The sequence below is a fragment of the Scyliorhinus torazame genome, chromosome 1, assembly GCF_047496885.1.
Source record: "Scyliorhinus torazame isolate Kashiwa2021f chromosome 1, sScyTor2.1, whole genome shotgun sequence".
Taxonomy (NCBI): Eukaryota; Metazoa; Chordata; class Chondrichthyes; order Carcharhiniformes; family Scyliorhinidae; genus Scyliorhinus; species Scyliorhinus torazame.
Genome location: NC_092707.1, coordinates 87,374,232 through 87,389,663, shown reverse-complemented (window position 1 = coordinate 87,389,663; position 15,432 = coordinate 87,374,232). Strand labels below are relative to the sequence as shown.

The 15,432-nt window shown below is 49.4% G+C and overlaps 1 protein-coding gene across 3 annotated transcripts in view; it reads right to left on the bottom strand.

The window, feature by feature from the left end:
* Positions 1 to 15,432, bottom strand: part of LOC140409278 (solute carrier family 2, facilitated glucose transporter member 11-like) — a 187,103-nt gene that overhangs the window by 77,303 nt on the left and 94,368 nt on the right. For all 3 annotated transcript variants that reach the window (XM_072497667.1, XM_072497651.1, XM_072497658.1), the window contains one exon: positions 6,518 to 6,642. In XM_072497667.1, coding sequence (XP_072353768.1) covers positions 6,518 to 6,642 — 125 coding nt within the window. The remainder of the gene's footprint in view (positions 1 to 6,517; positions 6,643 to 15,432) is intronic.

Genomic DNA, 15,432 nt, shown 5'->3' with positions numbered 1-15,432 from the left:
TGTTGAATGTAGATGTGAAGCTGTTGGCGAAGATGCTGACAACGCGGATAGGGGGTTGTGTGCCGGGAGTGATAGGTGAGGACCAGACGGGATTTGTGAAGGGGCGGCAGCTGCCGATGAATGTCCAGAGGTTCCTAAATGTAATTATGATGTCCTCAGAGCACCAAGAAGATTAAGTGGTCGTGGCGATGGACACAGAAAAAACTTTCGATCAAGTTGAGTGGGAGTACTTATTCGAGGTGCTGGGGCGGTTTGGGTTTGGGCATAGATTTGTGGACTGGGTTCGGCTGTTGTATAAAGCGCCTAAGATGAGTGTTCGGACCAAAAGGACAACTCGGAGTATTTGGAGTTTCACCGGGGAACGAGGCAGGGGTGTCCACTCTCCCCACTACTGTTTGCCCTGGTGATTGAGTCACTGGCAATGGCGCTTAGGGTCTCGAGGGAGCGGAGGGTTATTGAGCTGCTGGGGAGGTCCGAGTTTCTTTAGAAACGAATGATCTCCTGTTGAGACCCGTTTGGGAGCTTTGGCAGAATCATGGGGATTTTAGGGGAGTTAAGCCTCTTTTTGGGGTATAAGCTCATCATGGGGAAAGGTGAGATATTCCCAATTAATGCCCGGGGACAGGAGAGTGATTGGTGGGGGGGGGGGGGGGGGGGGGGGGGGGGGGGCTGCCGCAACTGCTGGTAGGCGCGAATTTTTGTTATCGTGGGATAAAGGTGGCATGGTGTTGGTCCCAGTTGCATAAGTTGAATTTGGCACGGTTGGTGGAGGGAATGAGGTGGAACTTTAAGAGGTGGGATGTGCTGCCTTTGTCGCTGGCTGGTAGGATCCAGACAGTAAAGATGACGGTGTTGCCAAAGTTTTGGTGTGTGTTCCAGAGCCTCCCGATCTTTGTGCCCAAATCCTTTTTTAGAAAGGATGACTTTGAGGTTCATGTAGGTGGATAAAGCTCCACGGGCTAGGAGAGTGTCCTTGGAGAGCGATCGATGGGGGGTACGGCGGTGTGGGGGTGCAGAGTTAGAAAATGGGTGGTGGAGGAGCGGTCAGTGTGGGGGCGGATCAAGGTGGGCCTTGTGTAAACGGACCAGTTCTCACTGGTCAGATATTCCGTGAGCCTGGTAATGGTATCAGTGTTGAGGGTGTGGAACCAGTGCCGTCAACATTTCAGAATGGAAGGCATGTCCCTGTGGCCGCTGATTTGTGACAATCATAGGTTTGCCCCGGCGGGTTGAATATGAGGTTCCAGGAGTGGCGGCAGGTGGTGGGGTAGAATATGTTAGGGATTTGTTTGATGAAATGAAGTTTGAAGATTTGGAGGAGCTGGAGGGTACATACCAGTTGCTGAGGGAATGGGTTTAGAAATCTGCAGGTTCGGAACTTCATGAGGAACGAGGCGACTTTGTTGGCGCTGACACCCCCGGCACTGCAGGACAAACTCCTGTGCAAGGTGGAAGTAGGAGAGGGCAAGGTCTCGGACATATATGGGGAGCTGTTGAAGAGAGAGTGTCCCGGTGGAGAAGGTTAGACGTAAGTGGGAGGGATACCTGGGTGGGGTTTTGGGGGCTGGATGTGGAGTGAGGCTTTGAGGACGGTTAATGCATCCTCGTCGTGCACAAGACTAAGTCTCATCCAGTTCAAGGTGGTACACAGGGCCCACATGATGGTGTCCAGGACGAGTCGGTTCCTTCCAGGGGTGGAGAATACGTGTGGGCGGTGTGTGGGGAGGCTGGCAAACCATGTCCACATGTTTTGGACGTGTCCAAGGTTGGGGGGGTTTTGGACAGGATTTGCTGATATAATGTTGAAGATTTTGGGGGTAACAGTAGCTCCGAGTCCAGAGGTGGCAATATTTGGAGTGTCAGATGTTCCGGGAGTGCAGGTGGAGAGAAAGGCCGAAGATAGGGCAGCACGGTAGCACAGTGGGTAGCACTGTTGCTTCACAACGCCAGAGTCCCAGGTTCAATTCCTGGCTTGGGTCACTGTCTGTGTGGAGTCTGCACGTTCTCCCCGTGTCTGCATGGGTTTCCTCCAGGTGCTCCGGTTTCCTCCCACAAGTCCCAAAAGATGAGCTGTTAGGTGAATTGGACATTCTGAATTCTCCCTCTGTGTACCCGAACAGGCGCCGGATTGTGGCGACTAGGGGCTTGTCACAGTAACTTCATTGCAGTGTTAATATAAGCCAACCTGTGACAATAAAGATTATTGTAAAAGATTATTATATTGGCCTTTGCCTCCTTGATAGCCAAGAGACGGATTTTCACCATCAGAGGTGCAGATGAGGATTCACCTTGAGGTGGAAGCTGTTCATCGACTTCTTTAAGGAGCATTGAGTCATCAGAGAGGAGTTGGTGGTTGGGAAAGGGATGGCGGGGGGGGGGGGTTCATTTTCTGTTTGGGCTGAGGGTCTGGGTGATAAGTTAAGAAAGTGGGGGGGGTGGTGCAGGTGTCGGGGCAGCAGCGGATAGAGTGGGGGTGCTTGTCTTAATCGAGCAATGTGGTCTTCTTCTGTCGTTGGCCATATGATGATGTCATCGATATATACTCTGACACCTTCAATGCCCTCCGTCATCTGCTCCATGACTCTGTGAAAGATTTCAGATGTAGCTCGACGATTTAGCAGACTGCTGTGTACGGTCAACACGGCACGCCTTTCGGGATCATCTCCCCATCCGAAATCTTTCACAGAGTCATGGAGCAGATGACGGAGGGCATTGAAGGTGTCAGAGTATATGTCGATGACATCATCATATGGTCAACGACACAAGAAGACCACATTGCTCGATTAAGACATGTCTTCAAAAGAATTCACCATTTGGGTTGAAACTCAACCATTCCAAGTGCACCTTCGCAAGCTCATCTCTGACCTTCCTGGGTGGCACTATATCAGCGCAAGGGTTGAGGCCAGATAATGAAAAGATTGCGGCAATCCAGAACATGCAGCAGCCAAGAGATAAGAAAGCTGTGCTCAGGTTTCTGGGATTCATTAACTTCCGAGGCAAGTTTATACCGAACTTATCAACAAGGACTTCAGCATTACAAAATGTGATAAGGAAGGACACAGAGTTTGACTGGACTCCACGCCACCAAGAAGAGTGGGTGGATCTAAAGCACCAATTGATGACAGCTCCAACTCTGACATTCTTCGACCCAACAAAACACACAAAGACCTCCACCGATGCCATACAACATGGAATTGGTGCGGTACTCCTCCAACAGGATGACCAATCGGACTAGGTCCCAGTTGCATACGTGACTAGAGCGATGGCCGCCACAGAGTGCAGGTGTGCACATATAGAGGAGTGCCTGGGGCTGATCACAGGTATAACAAAATTTCACCACTATGTGTACGGCCTTCCCACGTTCCTAATTGAGACTGATCATAGACCGCTGGTCAATATAATTGAAAAAAATCTCAACGATATGACGCTGCGCCTACAACGCATGATGATGAAGCTGAGGAGGTATAACTTCACACTGGTCTACACTCCTGGGAAGGACCTCATCATAGCTGACACACTGTCCCGAGCCATTAACACTGACAGCTCACCTCCTGCGTCCATTGACGATGTAGAAGCTCAAGCACAGTTGTGCAGAGAGACTCTCCCAGCATCTGACGAGAAGCTGCAGCAAATTCATCTGGTGACACGAGAAGATGCGACATTGCTCCAGCTCATGCACAACCAAAAGGACGGTGCCCGCAGTTCCAAAACATCAAAACTGAACTGTCAGTATCAGTTATCAAAGCCTGCAAGGAAACATTCTCGAGGCATGGTATTCCACAAACAGTCATTTCCGATAATGGTCCTTGCTTTGCGAGCCGGGAGTGGACGGAATTCTCCAAGAAATACAACTTTAAACACGTGACATCGAGTCCACACTTTCCCCAATCCAACGGCAAAGTAGAGAAAGGTGTACACATTACCAAACAACTCATGAGCAAGGCCACTGACTTGAATTCCAACATACACTTGGCTCTATTATCATACAGATCATCACCGTTGAGCTCAGGGCTATCACCAGCTCAAATGCTCTTCAATCGAGATGTGAGAACAATGCTACCAGCGTTACACTTCAGCAATCCAGATCACTCACAAGTGTTTGACAAGATACAACACCAACGTCACAAACAAAAGCAGCAGTATGACCGGCATGCAAAATCGTTGCAACCATTAGCGGTCAATGGCATGGTTCGACTGCGACACCCAGGTGGAGGATGGTCCAATGCGGCAACAGTGCTACGACAAGCAGCGCCACGATCATACATTGTAAAGTCCGACGAAGGTGTGCTGTTCAGGCACAATCGACGAGACCTGCTAAAGGTTCCACTTCCTAAACCTGTCTTTACAACGTTAAATCTACAGGACTCACTTACCCGACAACACTTGACACCATCAGCCAGTGAACAGACGGACATTAAAACCTCAGTGTTCGAGTTACCCCCGGGAAATGCCTTTAGATATATGCAGGTGAGGGTTTTTGTGAGGCGACAGGTGAGGGAATTCCCGTTGCTCCCGGCACAAGAAGTTCAAGATAGGGTGATCTCGGGTGTATGGGTCGGGGAGGGCAAGGTGTTGGAAATACACCAGGAGTTGAAAGAAGAGGAGGAAGCGCTGGTTGAAGAGTTGAAGGGTAAATGGGAGGAGGAGCTGGGGGAGGAGATCGAGGAAGGTCTGTGGGCTAATTCCTCCTCCTCGTTTGCCAGGCTCAGCCTGATACAATTTAAGGTGGTCCACAGAGCACACTTGACGGGGGCGAGGTTGAGTAGGTTCTTTGGGGTAGAGGACAGATGTGGAAGTGCTCAGGGAGCCCGGCGAACCATGTCCATATGTTTTGGTCATGCCCGGCACTGGAGGGGTTCTGGAGAGGAGTGGTGGGAGCAATAACTCAGGTGGTGAAAGTCCGGGTCAAGCCAAGCTGGTGGCTAGCAATATTTGGAGTCGTGGACGAACCGGGAGTGCAGGAGGCGAAAGAGGCCGGCATTCTGGCCTTTGCGTCCCTAGTAGCCCGGCGAAGGATCTTGCTAATATGGAAGGAGGCGAAGCCACCCAGCCTGGAGGCCTGGATAATTTATATGGCTGGGTTCATAAAGTTGGAGAGGATTAAGTTTGCCTTGAGAGGGTCTGCGCAGGGGTTCTACAGGCGGTGGCAACCGTTCCTAGACTATCTCGCGGAGCGTTAGAGGAAGGTCGGTCAGCAGCAACCTTGCGGGGGGGGGGGGGGGGCGGTCCTGGGAGGGAGGGGTGTGGGGGGGGGAAAGGGGGTCTGCCTGGGAGGGTGGATGAGCAAGAGATAACATGAAGGGTTGGGGAAACTGGCACGTACGGGTGAGGGCCAGTGTACAAAGCTGTGTAAATATATCATTTTGCCATGTATATATCTTGCTCTGCGCGATTTCTTGTTTTTTTTGTTACGAGGGGGGGGTTATTGTTTGTAAGGGAGAAAAATTGTGTTAAAAAACTTTAATAAATATATATATTTTTTTAAAAAACCTCAGTGTCACCATGACCACTTAGGAGATCAACTCGAATCAGACGCACACCCAACCGTCTGAACCTGTGAACATTGGGCTGGTGCAATCATAGATTTCTGTAATGCATTTGCACACGATACCAACTATGTTTGTTCCATTCTAGTAACAACACTGAAACTATGTAAAAAAAACAAAAAAGGGGGGATATAGTGATCTTTACATGGGTATGTACATAAGGGGTTAATGGGAAATTGAAAGATCACTAGGGGGCAGTACTGGCGGGTATAAAAGCAGACGCAAGCGGCTCTCTGCCTCTCTTGGTGATTAGACTGTGACGAGAGCAGGAGCATAGATCTAGCTCAGGGTTACTAGTGTGGTCAGACATAGCTACTGTATATAAAATTTGTAACATTTCTACTGGTAGTGATCTTAAAATAAGAACTCACGCAGATGTTAAATTCTGTTAATCAATAAACCTTTTAATACCTCTGGACGACTTCGAGCCTTCTTCATCAAGGTGCAGAAGGCCTCTGCAGCAACTGGATTGAGTAACTCATGTTACATACAGTACCAAACACACTGCAGTAAGGTAACAAAAGAATGATGACCATGAAACCATTGTCGATTGTCGGAAAAACCCATCTGTTTCACTAACGTCATTTAGGGAAGGAAATCTGCCGTCTTTACCTACATGTGACTCCAGACCCACAGCAATGTGGTTGACTCTCAACTGCCGTCTCACAGGCAATTAGTAATGGGCAACAAATGCTGGCACAGCCAGCGATATCCCTGTCCCATGAATGAATTTTTTTTTAAATCAGCTGAAGAAGTATTTCCAAAAGTCTGAGCAAATTAAAAAAATAATGCTTGATTAAGTAACCCCAAAACTTCAACACTGAGTCTTAAATTTAAATGACTTCCAAGGTAAGAAATTCCTATCCCCACCTCACTCGCAGTGCAATCCCACGACATTGATCGCTGTATGGTTCCTTCACATGGCCAGGCGTGTGAATGAAATCATAAATTGCAAGATAAAAGATACCTACCTGCATTTACTCCAGTAAAGAATCTCCCGATTAAAATCATTTCAAAGGATTTGGCTGTTCTGCTCAGCCCCATTAACAAAGCGCCAACGAGTATGAAAACATTGCTTATCAGCAGCAAATTCCTCCTGAGAATAAAAAGCAATGAAAGTCAGTCAGTAAAATGTGGTTGAGATGCCTCCATGTTATGGTAATCACTCCGGCAGCAAACCCAAGTCAGCAGTTTAGCTGCATTTAATCCAACCCTCTATAGCAGAAGCTGGTGGATTCAAAACCCACTCCAGGGACTTGAACATGACATGTAGGTTGTCACTCCAATGCAGTATTGAGGGAGTGCTGCACTGTCAGAGGAGCTATCTTTTGGATGCAATATTAAACCAAGATCTTGTCTACATTCTCAGGTGGACATAAAATATCCCATGAAGCTATTTGAAGAAGAGCAAGGAAGCAACACCCTCCCCCAACTTTCGTCCTGGCCAATATGTAGAAATAAACACCATTGATTTTGCACGTTGCACCAATTGAGGTTTCCGAAGGTGGAGGAGGGACTGGTGGTGGGATTGGGGGCCCCAATTGGGCTGGAGGAGCTGACCAAAGGGATAGGGAGCATGCAGGCGGGGAAGGCACCGGGGCCGGACGGTTTCCCCGTCGAATTCTATAAAAAATATATGGATCTGTTGGGCCCGTTGCTAGTTAGGACCTTTAATGAGGCAAGGGAGGGGGGGGCTATGCCCCACCGACAATGTCCCGGGCACTGATCTCCTTGATCCTGAAGCGGGACAAGGATCCCCTGCAGTGTGGGTCTTACAGGCCGATTTCATTGCTAAACGTAGATGCCAAGGTACTGGCGAAGGTCTTAGCCACGAGGATTGAGGATTGTGGCCGCAGGTCATCCACGAAGACCAGACGGGGTTCGTGAAGGGGAGGCAGTTGAACGCGAATGTGCGGAGGCTTCTGAACATTATCATGATGCCGCCAAGGGAGGGGGAGGCGGAGATAGTGGTGGCGATGGACTCTGAGAAAGCCGTCGATAGGGTAGAGTGGGGGTACATGTGTGAGGTGCTGCAGAGGTTTGGGTTTGGGGAGGGGTTTGTCAGGTGGGTCAGGCTGTTGTATGAGGTCCCGATGGCGAGTGTGGCCACGAACAGGAGGAGGTCTGAGTACTTTCGGTTACACCGAGGGACGAGGCAGGGGTGTCCCCTGTCCCCCCTGCTCCTCGCACTGGCGATTGAACCACTGGCTATGGCACTGAGGGAGTCGAGGAAGTGGAGGGGGTTGGTGCGGGGTGGGGAGGAACATAGGGTGCCGCTCTATGCGGACGACTTGCTGTTATATGTGGCGGACCCGGTGGGGGGAATGCCGGAGGTAATGAGGATCCTCAGGGAATTTGGGGATTTCTCGGGGTACAAGCTCAACATGGGGAAGAGCGAGCTGTTCATGGTTCATCCAGGGGACCAGGAGAGGGGGATTGGCGAGCTCCCACTAAAAAGGGCGGAGAGGAGCTTCAGGTATTTGGGGGTCCAGGTGGCCAGGAGCTGGGGGGCCCTGCATAGGCTTAATTTCAGAAGGCTGGTGGAGCAAAGGGAGAAGGAGTTCAAGAGGTGGGACGCGTTGCCGCTGTCCTTGGCGGGTAGGGTGCAGTTAGTCAAAATGACGGTGCTCCCAAGGTTTTTGTTCCTGTTCCAGTGCCTCCCCGTGTTTATCCCGAAGGCCTTTTTTAGGCGTGTCAACAGGAGCATAATGGGGTTTGTGTGGGCGCGAGGGACTCCGAGGGTGAGAAGGGTGTTCCTGGAGCGGAGTAGAGATGGGGGGGCTGGCGCTGCCCAACCTCTGTGTGTGCTACTGGGCCGCCAATACAACAATGGTGCGCAAGTGGGTGATGGAGGGGGAGGGTGCTGCATGGAAGAGGCTGGAGACGGCGTCCTGTGTGGGTACGAGTCTGGGGGCGTTGGCAAACGGCACCGCTGCCGCTCCCTCCAAGGAGGTATACCACGAGCCCAGTAGTGGCGGCTGCCCTCAAAATCTGGGGGCAGTGGAGGCGGCACAGGGGGGAAGTTGGGGTCTCGGTGTGGACCCCAATACGGGGGAACCACTGGTTCGTCCCAGGGAGGACAGATGGAGGGTTTTCGGGGTGGCACAGGGCAGGGATAAAAAGGTTAGGAGACCTGTTTGTGGACGGGAAGTTCGCGAGCCTGGGTGAGTTGGAGGAGAAGTATGGGCTACCCCCGGGGAACACCTTCAAGTACTTACAGGTAAGGGCGTTTGCCAGGCGGCAGGTGGTGGAATTCCCGCGGCTGCTGCTACGCACAGTACAGGACAGGGTACTCTCGGGGGGGGGGGGGGGGGGGGGGGGGGGGGGGTGGGCGGGAGTGGGGAAGATCTCGGAAACTTACCAGGTGATGCAGGAGGAGGAGGAGGACTCGGTGGTGGAGGTGAAGGGTAAGTGGGAGGAGGAGTTGGGAGAGATCGAGGAAGGGACGTGGGCAGATGACCTGGGGATGGTGAACTCTTCCTCATCGTGCGCGAGGCTCAGCCTCATACAGTTTAAGGTGCTGCACAGGACACACATGACTGGGACAAGGATGAGCCGTTTTTTTGGGGGTGAGGACAGGTGTGTTAGGTGCTCAGGGAGCCCAGCAAACCTAACCCATATGTTCTGGGCATGCCCAGCGCTGGAGGAATTTTGGAAGGGCGTAGCGAGGACAGTGTCGAGGGTGGTAGGATCCAGGGTCAAACCGGGCTGGGGGCTCGCAATATTTGGGGTCGCAGAGGAGCCGGGAGTGCAGGAGGCGAAAGAGGCCGGTATTCTGGTCTTTGCGTCCCTGGTAGCCCGGCGGAGGATTCTTCTTCAGTGGAAGGACGCGAGGCCCCCAAGCGTGGAGTCCTGGATCAACGATATGGCGGGGTTTATTAAGTTGGAGAGGGTGAAATTCGCCTTGAGAGGGTCTGTAGAAGGGTTCTTCAGGCAGTGGCAACCGTTCTTTGACTTCCTTGCAGAACGATCGACATTGGTCAATGGCAGCAGCAACTTGGGGGGGGGGGGTTTACTTTATTTATGTTTATTTACACTGGGGGATCTGAGGGGGTGTATATATTTGCTATGTTGGCTTTGCGATAAGTTGGGGTGTTTATTTATTATTTATGTACAGGGGGTGGGTGGTATGGAGGGTTGTTTTTTGACTGTTTTGTATTTAACCCTGTTGGGTTCTTTTTTCATTTTGGTATTGATATTCTGTGAGAACCTTAATAAAAATTATTTAAAAAAAAAAAGATTTTGCACGTTGCAATAAATTTCATTGCTTGCTTTAAGTTCTGTCTATCTTAAATTCTGCCCATATCCAACTCATTAGCTTACACAGTGGTATCAAGAGACATCCCGAATACTGATCCCACAATTAGTGTGTAAAAAACAGATCTGGTTATGTTATCACATTGTTGTTTTTGGAAATTTGCTGTGCGCAAACTGGTTACCTTATTTCCTACACTTGTACATTTGTAGGAAATGTGACTAGACTAGACTTAAATAGAAGGTTCATTGGTTGTGAAGTACTTTGGAGCATCATGCGGTCATGAAAGGTGTGAAACAATCCAAGTCCCTGGGCTAGTCAGGCAAAAACAAACAGCTCGTGTTCCCAATGCTGATCGTTATCCACTGACTCCCGCTGGAATGCATGATGCCTGTGACGCTCTTTGCAATTAAATTGCTAAAGTGAGAAACGGTCACTTAGATAAGGTGTCAAGGGCAACTAGTGCCTGTGGAATCAGGCCTTTCAATATTATATTCTCTTACAAAGAAAAGTAAGGCTCACACTTGCTTCACGATACCTTCAGCTGGCCTTTCTGCAGGACAAGGAGAAGAAAAAGGAGTCTATTCCTGTTGTGTTGGGTGTTCTGGTTCACAAACAAGCCAACCATGCTGCAAGTGGTGTAAATCTATTTTATTAACTGTTCCAACTATGCTAACATACTGTAAACATGGGTATAAGCAATACCAGCTTAACTATGGACGCTTTCCTATCACTAGTTATGGTGAGGCACTCAGCACATGGTGAATGTCTGTGATGCAGGCTGTGAGCTCTGTGCTCTGAGCTGGCTGCTGCTAGAGTGAGCGGGAACTCTCCTGTCTGCTGTCTTTATAGTGCTTGTGCTCTCACTGGTGATTGGCTGCGGTGTTATGTATGCTGGTTGGTCCTGCTGCATGTCCATCAGTGTGTGTATGTGGTTGCACCATAATGTACTGATGTACAATATGACAATTCCCAGCCCATCTTTCTAAAGACAGCAAGATCGCCTCACTCCCCTTTGTCTAAGTAGCATTCTTGGGCAAAAGCTGGCTGTGGAATGGCAAGCGGGAAGAGAAAATAAAATAATGAATAGAAAGCACGCTGAAAAGAATCTGGAGGAAAGTAAAAAATGAATAACCATTTAATACAAATCGGAATCTCTGAACTTTGAATAAACTGTTGCCTGGATACAATATAGTCACAGGGCTGCAACGATATCAGAAACCAAGGCAGAAAAAGGTGAGAGCAATTTATATAGATTATTCAGGCAATGAGTTTGCAGCTCTGCCTTTGAACTACATATTTTTTCTCTGTAATTGTAATCTCAATGACGAATATTGAGAACTGTCTTGATCGACTTCCGGTTGCGGCCATGCCTGGATAGGTCGCACGTTCGGCAGCTCCCGCCGGGAACGGACTTTTGGGGCTCTCTAGAGGGGCCCCAATGGCACTTGTTCGACGGCTTCCAGTGTGGGAAGGTGACAGCAAGGTCCCCCTGACAGGTTTGCACTGAGTGCTGAATTTGGTGCATTTTGAGTGCTATAGTAAGAGTTTGGTGACCGAGGGAGTGCTGAATTTGGTGCATTTTGAGTGCTATAGTAAGAGTTTGGTGACCGAGGGAGTTAGGTGAGGAGGGAGTAAGGTGCTGCTTTCATTTTGTTTCCGACATTTCCGCAAAGAGTGAGAAGAGAGCCAGGAGTTTACAGAAAGTGTAGCTGACTGGGAGCAGAGTCGGAGGGCGGAGATCTAGTTAGTCCATAGGGCAGCTATATTCTGTCAGGTAAGAGGGGATGGAGGCTAGGCCAGTTGCATGCTCCTCCTGTAGGATGTGGGTGGTGAGGGATACCACCGGTGTCCCCGCTGACTATACCTGCGGGAAGTGCACCCAACTTCAGCTCCTCAAAGACCGTGTTAAGGAACTGGAGCTGAAGATGGATGAACTTCGGATCATCCGGGAAACAGAAGGGGTAATTGAGAGGAGTTACAGGGAGGTAACCACACCCAAGGTACAGGACAAGAATAGCTGGGTTACCGTCAGGGGGAAAAAAACAAACAGGCAGACAGTGCAGGGATCCCTCGTGGCCATTCCCCTTCAAAACAAGTATACCGTTTTGGATGCTGTTGGGGGGGGATGACCTACCGGGGGAAGGCCCTAGCGGCCAGGTCTCTGGCACTGAGTCTGGCTCTGGGGCTCAGAAGGGAAGGGGGGAGAATAGAAAAGCAATAGTTGTAGGAGATTCAATGGTTAGGGGAATAGATAGGAGATTCTGTTGTCGCGAGCGAGACTCCCGGAAGGTATGTTGCCTCCCGGGTGCCAGGGTCAGGGATGTCTCGGATCGTGTCTTCAGGATCCTTAAGGGGGAGGGCGAGCAGCCAGAAGTCGTGGTGCACATTGGTACCAAAGACATAGGTAGGAAAAGGGGTGTGGAGGTAATAAACAAGTTTAGGGAGTTAGGCTGGAAGTTAAAAGCCAGGACAGGCAGAGCTGTCATCTCTGGTTTGTTGCCGGTGCCACGTGATAGCGAGGCTAGGAATAGGGAGAGAGTGCAGTTGAACACGTGGCTGCAGGAATGGTGTAGGAGGGAGGGCTTCAGGTATTTGGATAATTGGAGCGCATTCTGGGGAAGGTGGGACCTGTACAAGCAGGACGGGTTGCATCTGAACCAGAGGGGCACCAATATCATGGGAGGGAGGTTTTCTAGTACTCTTCGGGAGGGTTTAAACTAATTTGGCAGGGGAATGGGAACTGGATTTGTAGTCCAGCAACTAAGGTAGCCGATATTCAGGACGCCAAAGCGTGTAATGAGGCAGTGGGGAAGGGAACACTGACAAAGGAGAGTACTTGCAGGCACGGAGATGGGTTGAAGTGTGTATACTTCAACGCAAGAAGCATCAGGAATAAGGTGGGTGAACTTAAGGCATGGATCGGTACTTGGGACTACGATGTGGTGGCCATCACGGAAACTTGGATAGAAGAGGGGCAGAAATGGTTGTTGGAGGTCCCTGGTTATAGATGTTTCAATAAGATTAGGGAGGGTGGTAAAAGAGGTGGGGGCGTGGCATTGTTAATTAGAGATAGTATAACAGCTGCAGAAAGGCAGTTCGAGGAGTATCACCCTAATGAGGTAGTATGGGTTGAAGTCAGAAATAGGAAAGGAGCAGTCACCTTGTTAGGAGTTTTCTATAGGCCCCCCAATAGTAGCAGAGATGTGGAGGAACAGATTGGGAAACAGATTTTGGAAAGGGGCAGAAGTCACAGGGTAGTAGTCATGGGTGACTTTAACTTCCCAAACATTGAGTGGAAACTCTTTAGATCAAATAGTTTGGATGGGGTGGTGTTTGTGCAGTGTGTCCAGGAAGCTTTTCTAACACAGTATGTAGATTGTCCGACCAGAGGAGGGGCAATATTGGATTTAGTACTTGGTAATGAACCAGGGCAAGTGATAGATTTGTTAGTGGGGGAGCATTTTGGAGATAGGGACCACAATTCTGTGACTTTCACTTTAGTAATGGAGAGGGATAGGTGCGTGCAACAGGGCAAGGTTTACAATTGGGGGAAGGGTAAATACGATGTTGTCAGACAAGAATTGAAGTGCATAAGTTGGGAACATAGGCTGTCAGGGAAGCACACAAGTGAAATGTGGAACTTGTTCAAGGAACAGGTACTACGTGTCCTTGATATGTATGTCCCTGTCAGGCAGGGAAGAGATGGTCGAGTGAGGGAACCATGGTTGACAAGAGAGGTTGAATGTCTTGTTAAGAGGAAAAAGGAGACTTATGTGAGGCTGAGGAAACAAGGTTCAGACAGGGCATTGGAGGGATACAAGATAGCCAGGAGGGAACTGAAGAAAGGGATTAGGAGAGCTAAGAGAGGGCATGAACAATCTTTGGCGGGTAGGATCAAGGAAAACCCCAAGGCCTTTTACACATATGTGAGAAATATGAGAATGACTAGAGCGAGGGTAGGTCCGATCAAGGACAGTAGCGGGAGATTGTGTATTGAGTCTGAAGAGATAGGAGAGGTCTTGAACGAGTACTTTTCTTCTGTATTTACAAATGAGAGGGGCGATATTGTTGGAGAGGACAGTGTGAAACAGACTGGTAAGCTCGAGGAAATACTTGTTAGGAAGGAAGATGTGTTGGGCATTTTGAAAAACTTGAGGATAGACAAGTCCTCCGGGCCTGACGGGATATATCCAAGGATTCTATGGGAAGCAAGAGATGAAATTGCAAAGCCGTTGGCAATGATCTTTTCGTCCTCACTGTCAACAGGGGTGGTACCAGGGGATTGGAGAGTGGCGAATGTCGTGCCCCTGTTCAAAAAAGGGACTAGGGATAACCCTGGGAATTACAGGCCAGTTAGTCTTACTTCGGTGGTAGGCAAAGTAATGGAAAGGGTACTGAAGGATAGGATTTCTGAGCATCTGGAAAGACACTGCTTGATTAGGGATAGTCAGCACGGATTTGTGAGGGGTAGGTCTTGCCTTACAAATCTTATTGAATTCTTTGAGGAGGTGACCAAGCATGTGGATGAAGGTAAAGCAGTGGATGTAGTGTACATGGATTTTAGTAAGGCATTTGATAAGGTTCCCCATGGTAGGCTTCTGCAGAAAGTAAGGAGGCATGGGATAGTGGGAAATTTGGCCAGTTGGATAACGAACTGGCTAACCGATAGAAGTCAGAGAGTGGTGGTGGATGGCAAATATTCAGCCTGGATCCCAGTTACCAGTGGCGCACCGCAGGGATCAGTTCTGGGTCCTCTGCTGTTTGTGATTTTCATTAATGACTTGGGTGAGGGAGTTGAAGGGTGGGTCAGTAAATTTGCAGACGATACGAAGATTGGTGGAGTTGTGGATAGTAAGGAGGGCTGTTGTCGGCTGCAAAGAGACATAGATAGGATGCAGAGCTGGGCTGAGAAGTGGCAGATGGAGTTTAACCCTGAAAAGTGTGAGGTTGTCCATTTTGGAAGGACAAATACGAATGCGGAATACAGGGTTAACGGTAGAGTTCTTGGCAATGTGGAGGAGCAGAGAGATCTTGGGGTCTATGTTCATACATCTTTGAAAGTTGCCACTCAAGTGGATAGAGCTGTGAAGAAGGCCTATGGTGTGCTCGCGTTCATTAACAGAGGGATTGAATTTAAGAGCCGTGAGGTGATGATGCAGCTGTACAAAACTTTGGTAAGACCACATTTGGAGTACTGTGTACAGTTCTGGTCACCTCATTTTAGGAAGGATGTGGAAGCTTTGGTAAAGGTGCAAAGAAGATTTACCAGGATGTTGCCTGGAATGGAGAGTAGGTCTTACGAGGAAAGGTTGAGGGTGCTAGGCCTTTTCTCATTAGAACGGAGAAGGACGAGGGGCGACTTGATAGAGGTTTATAAGATGATCAGGGGAATAGATAGAGTAGACAGTCAGAGATTTTTTCCCCGGGTGGAACAAACCATTACAAGGGGACATAAATTTAAGGTGAAAGGTGGAAGATATAGGAGGGATATCAGAGGTAGGTTCTTTACCCAGAGAGTAGTGGGGGCATGGAATGCACTGCCTGTGGAAGTAGTTGAATCGGAAACATTAGGGACCTTCAAGCAGCTATTGGATAGGTACATGGATTACGGTAAAATGGTATAGTGTA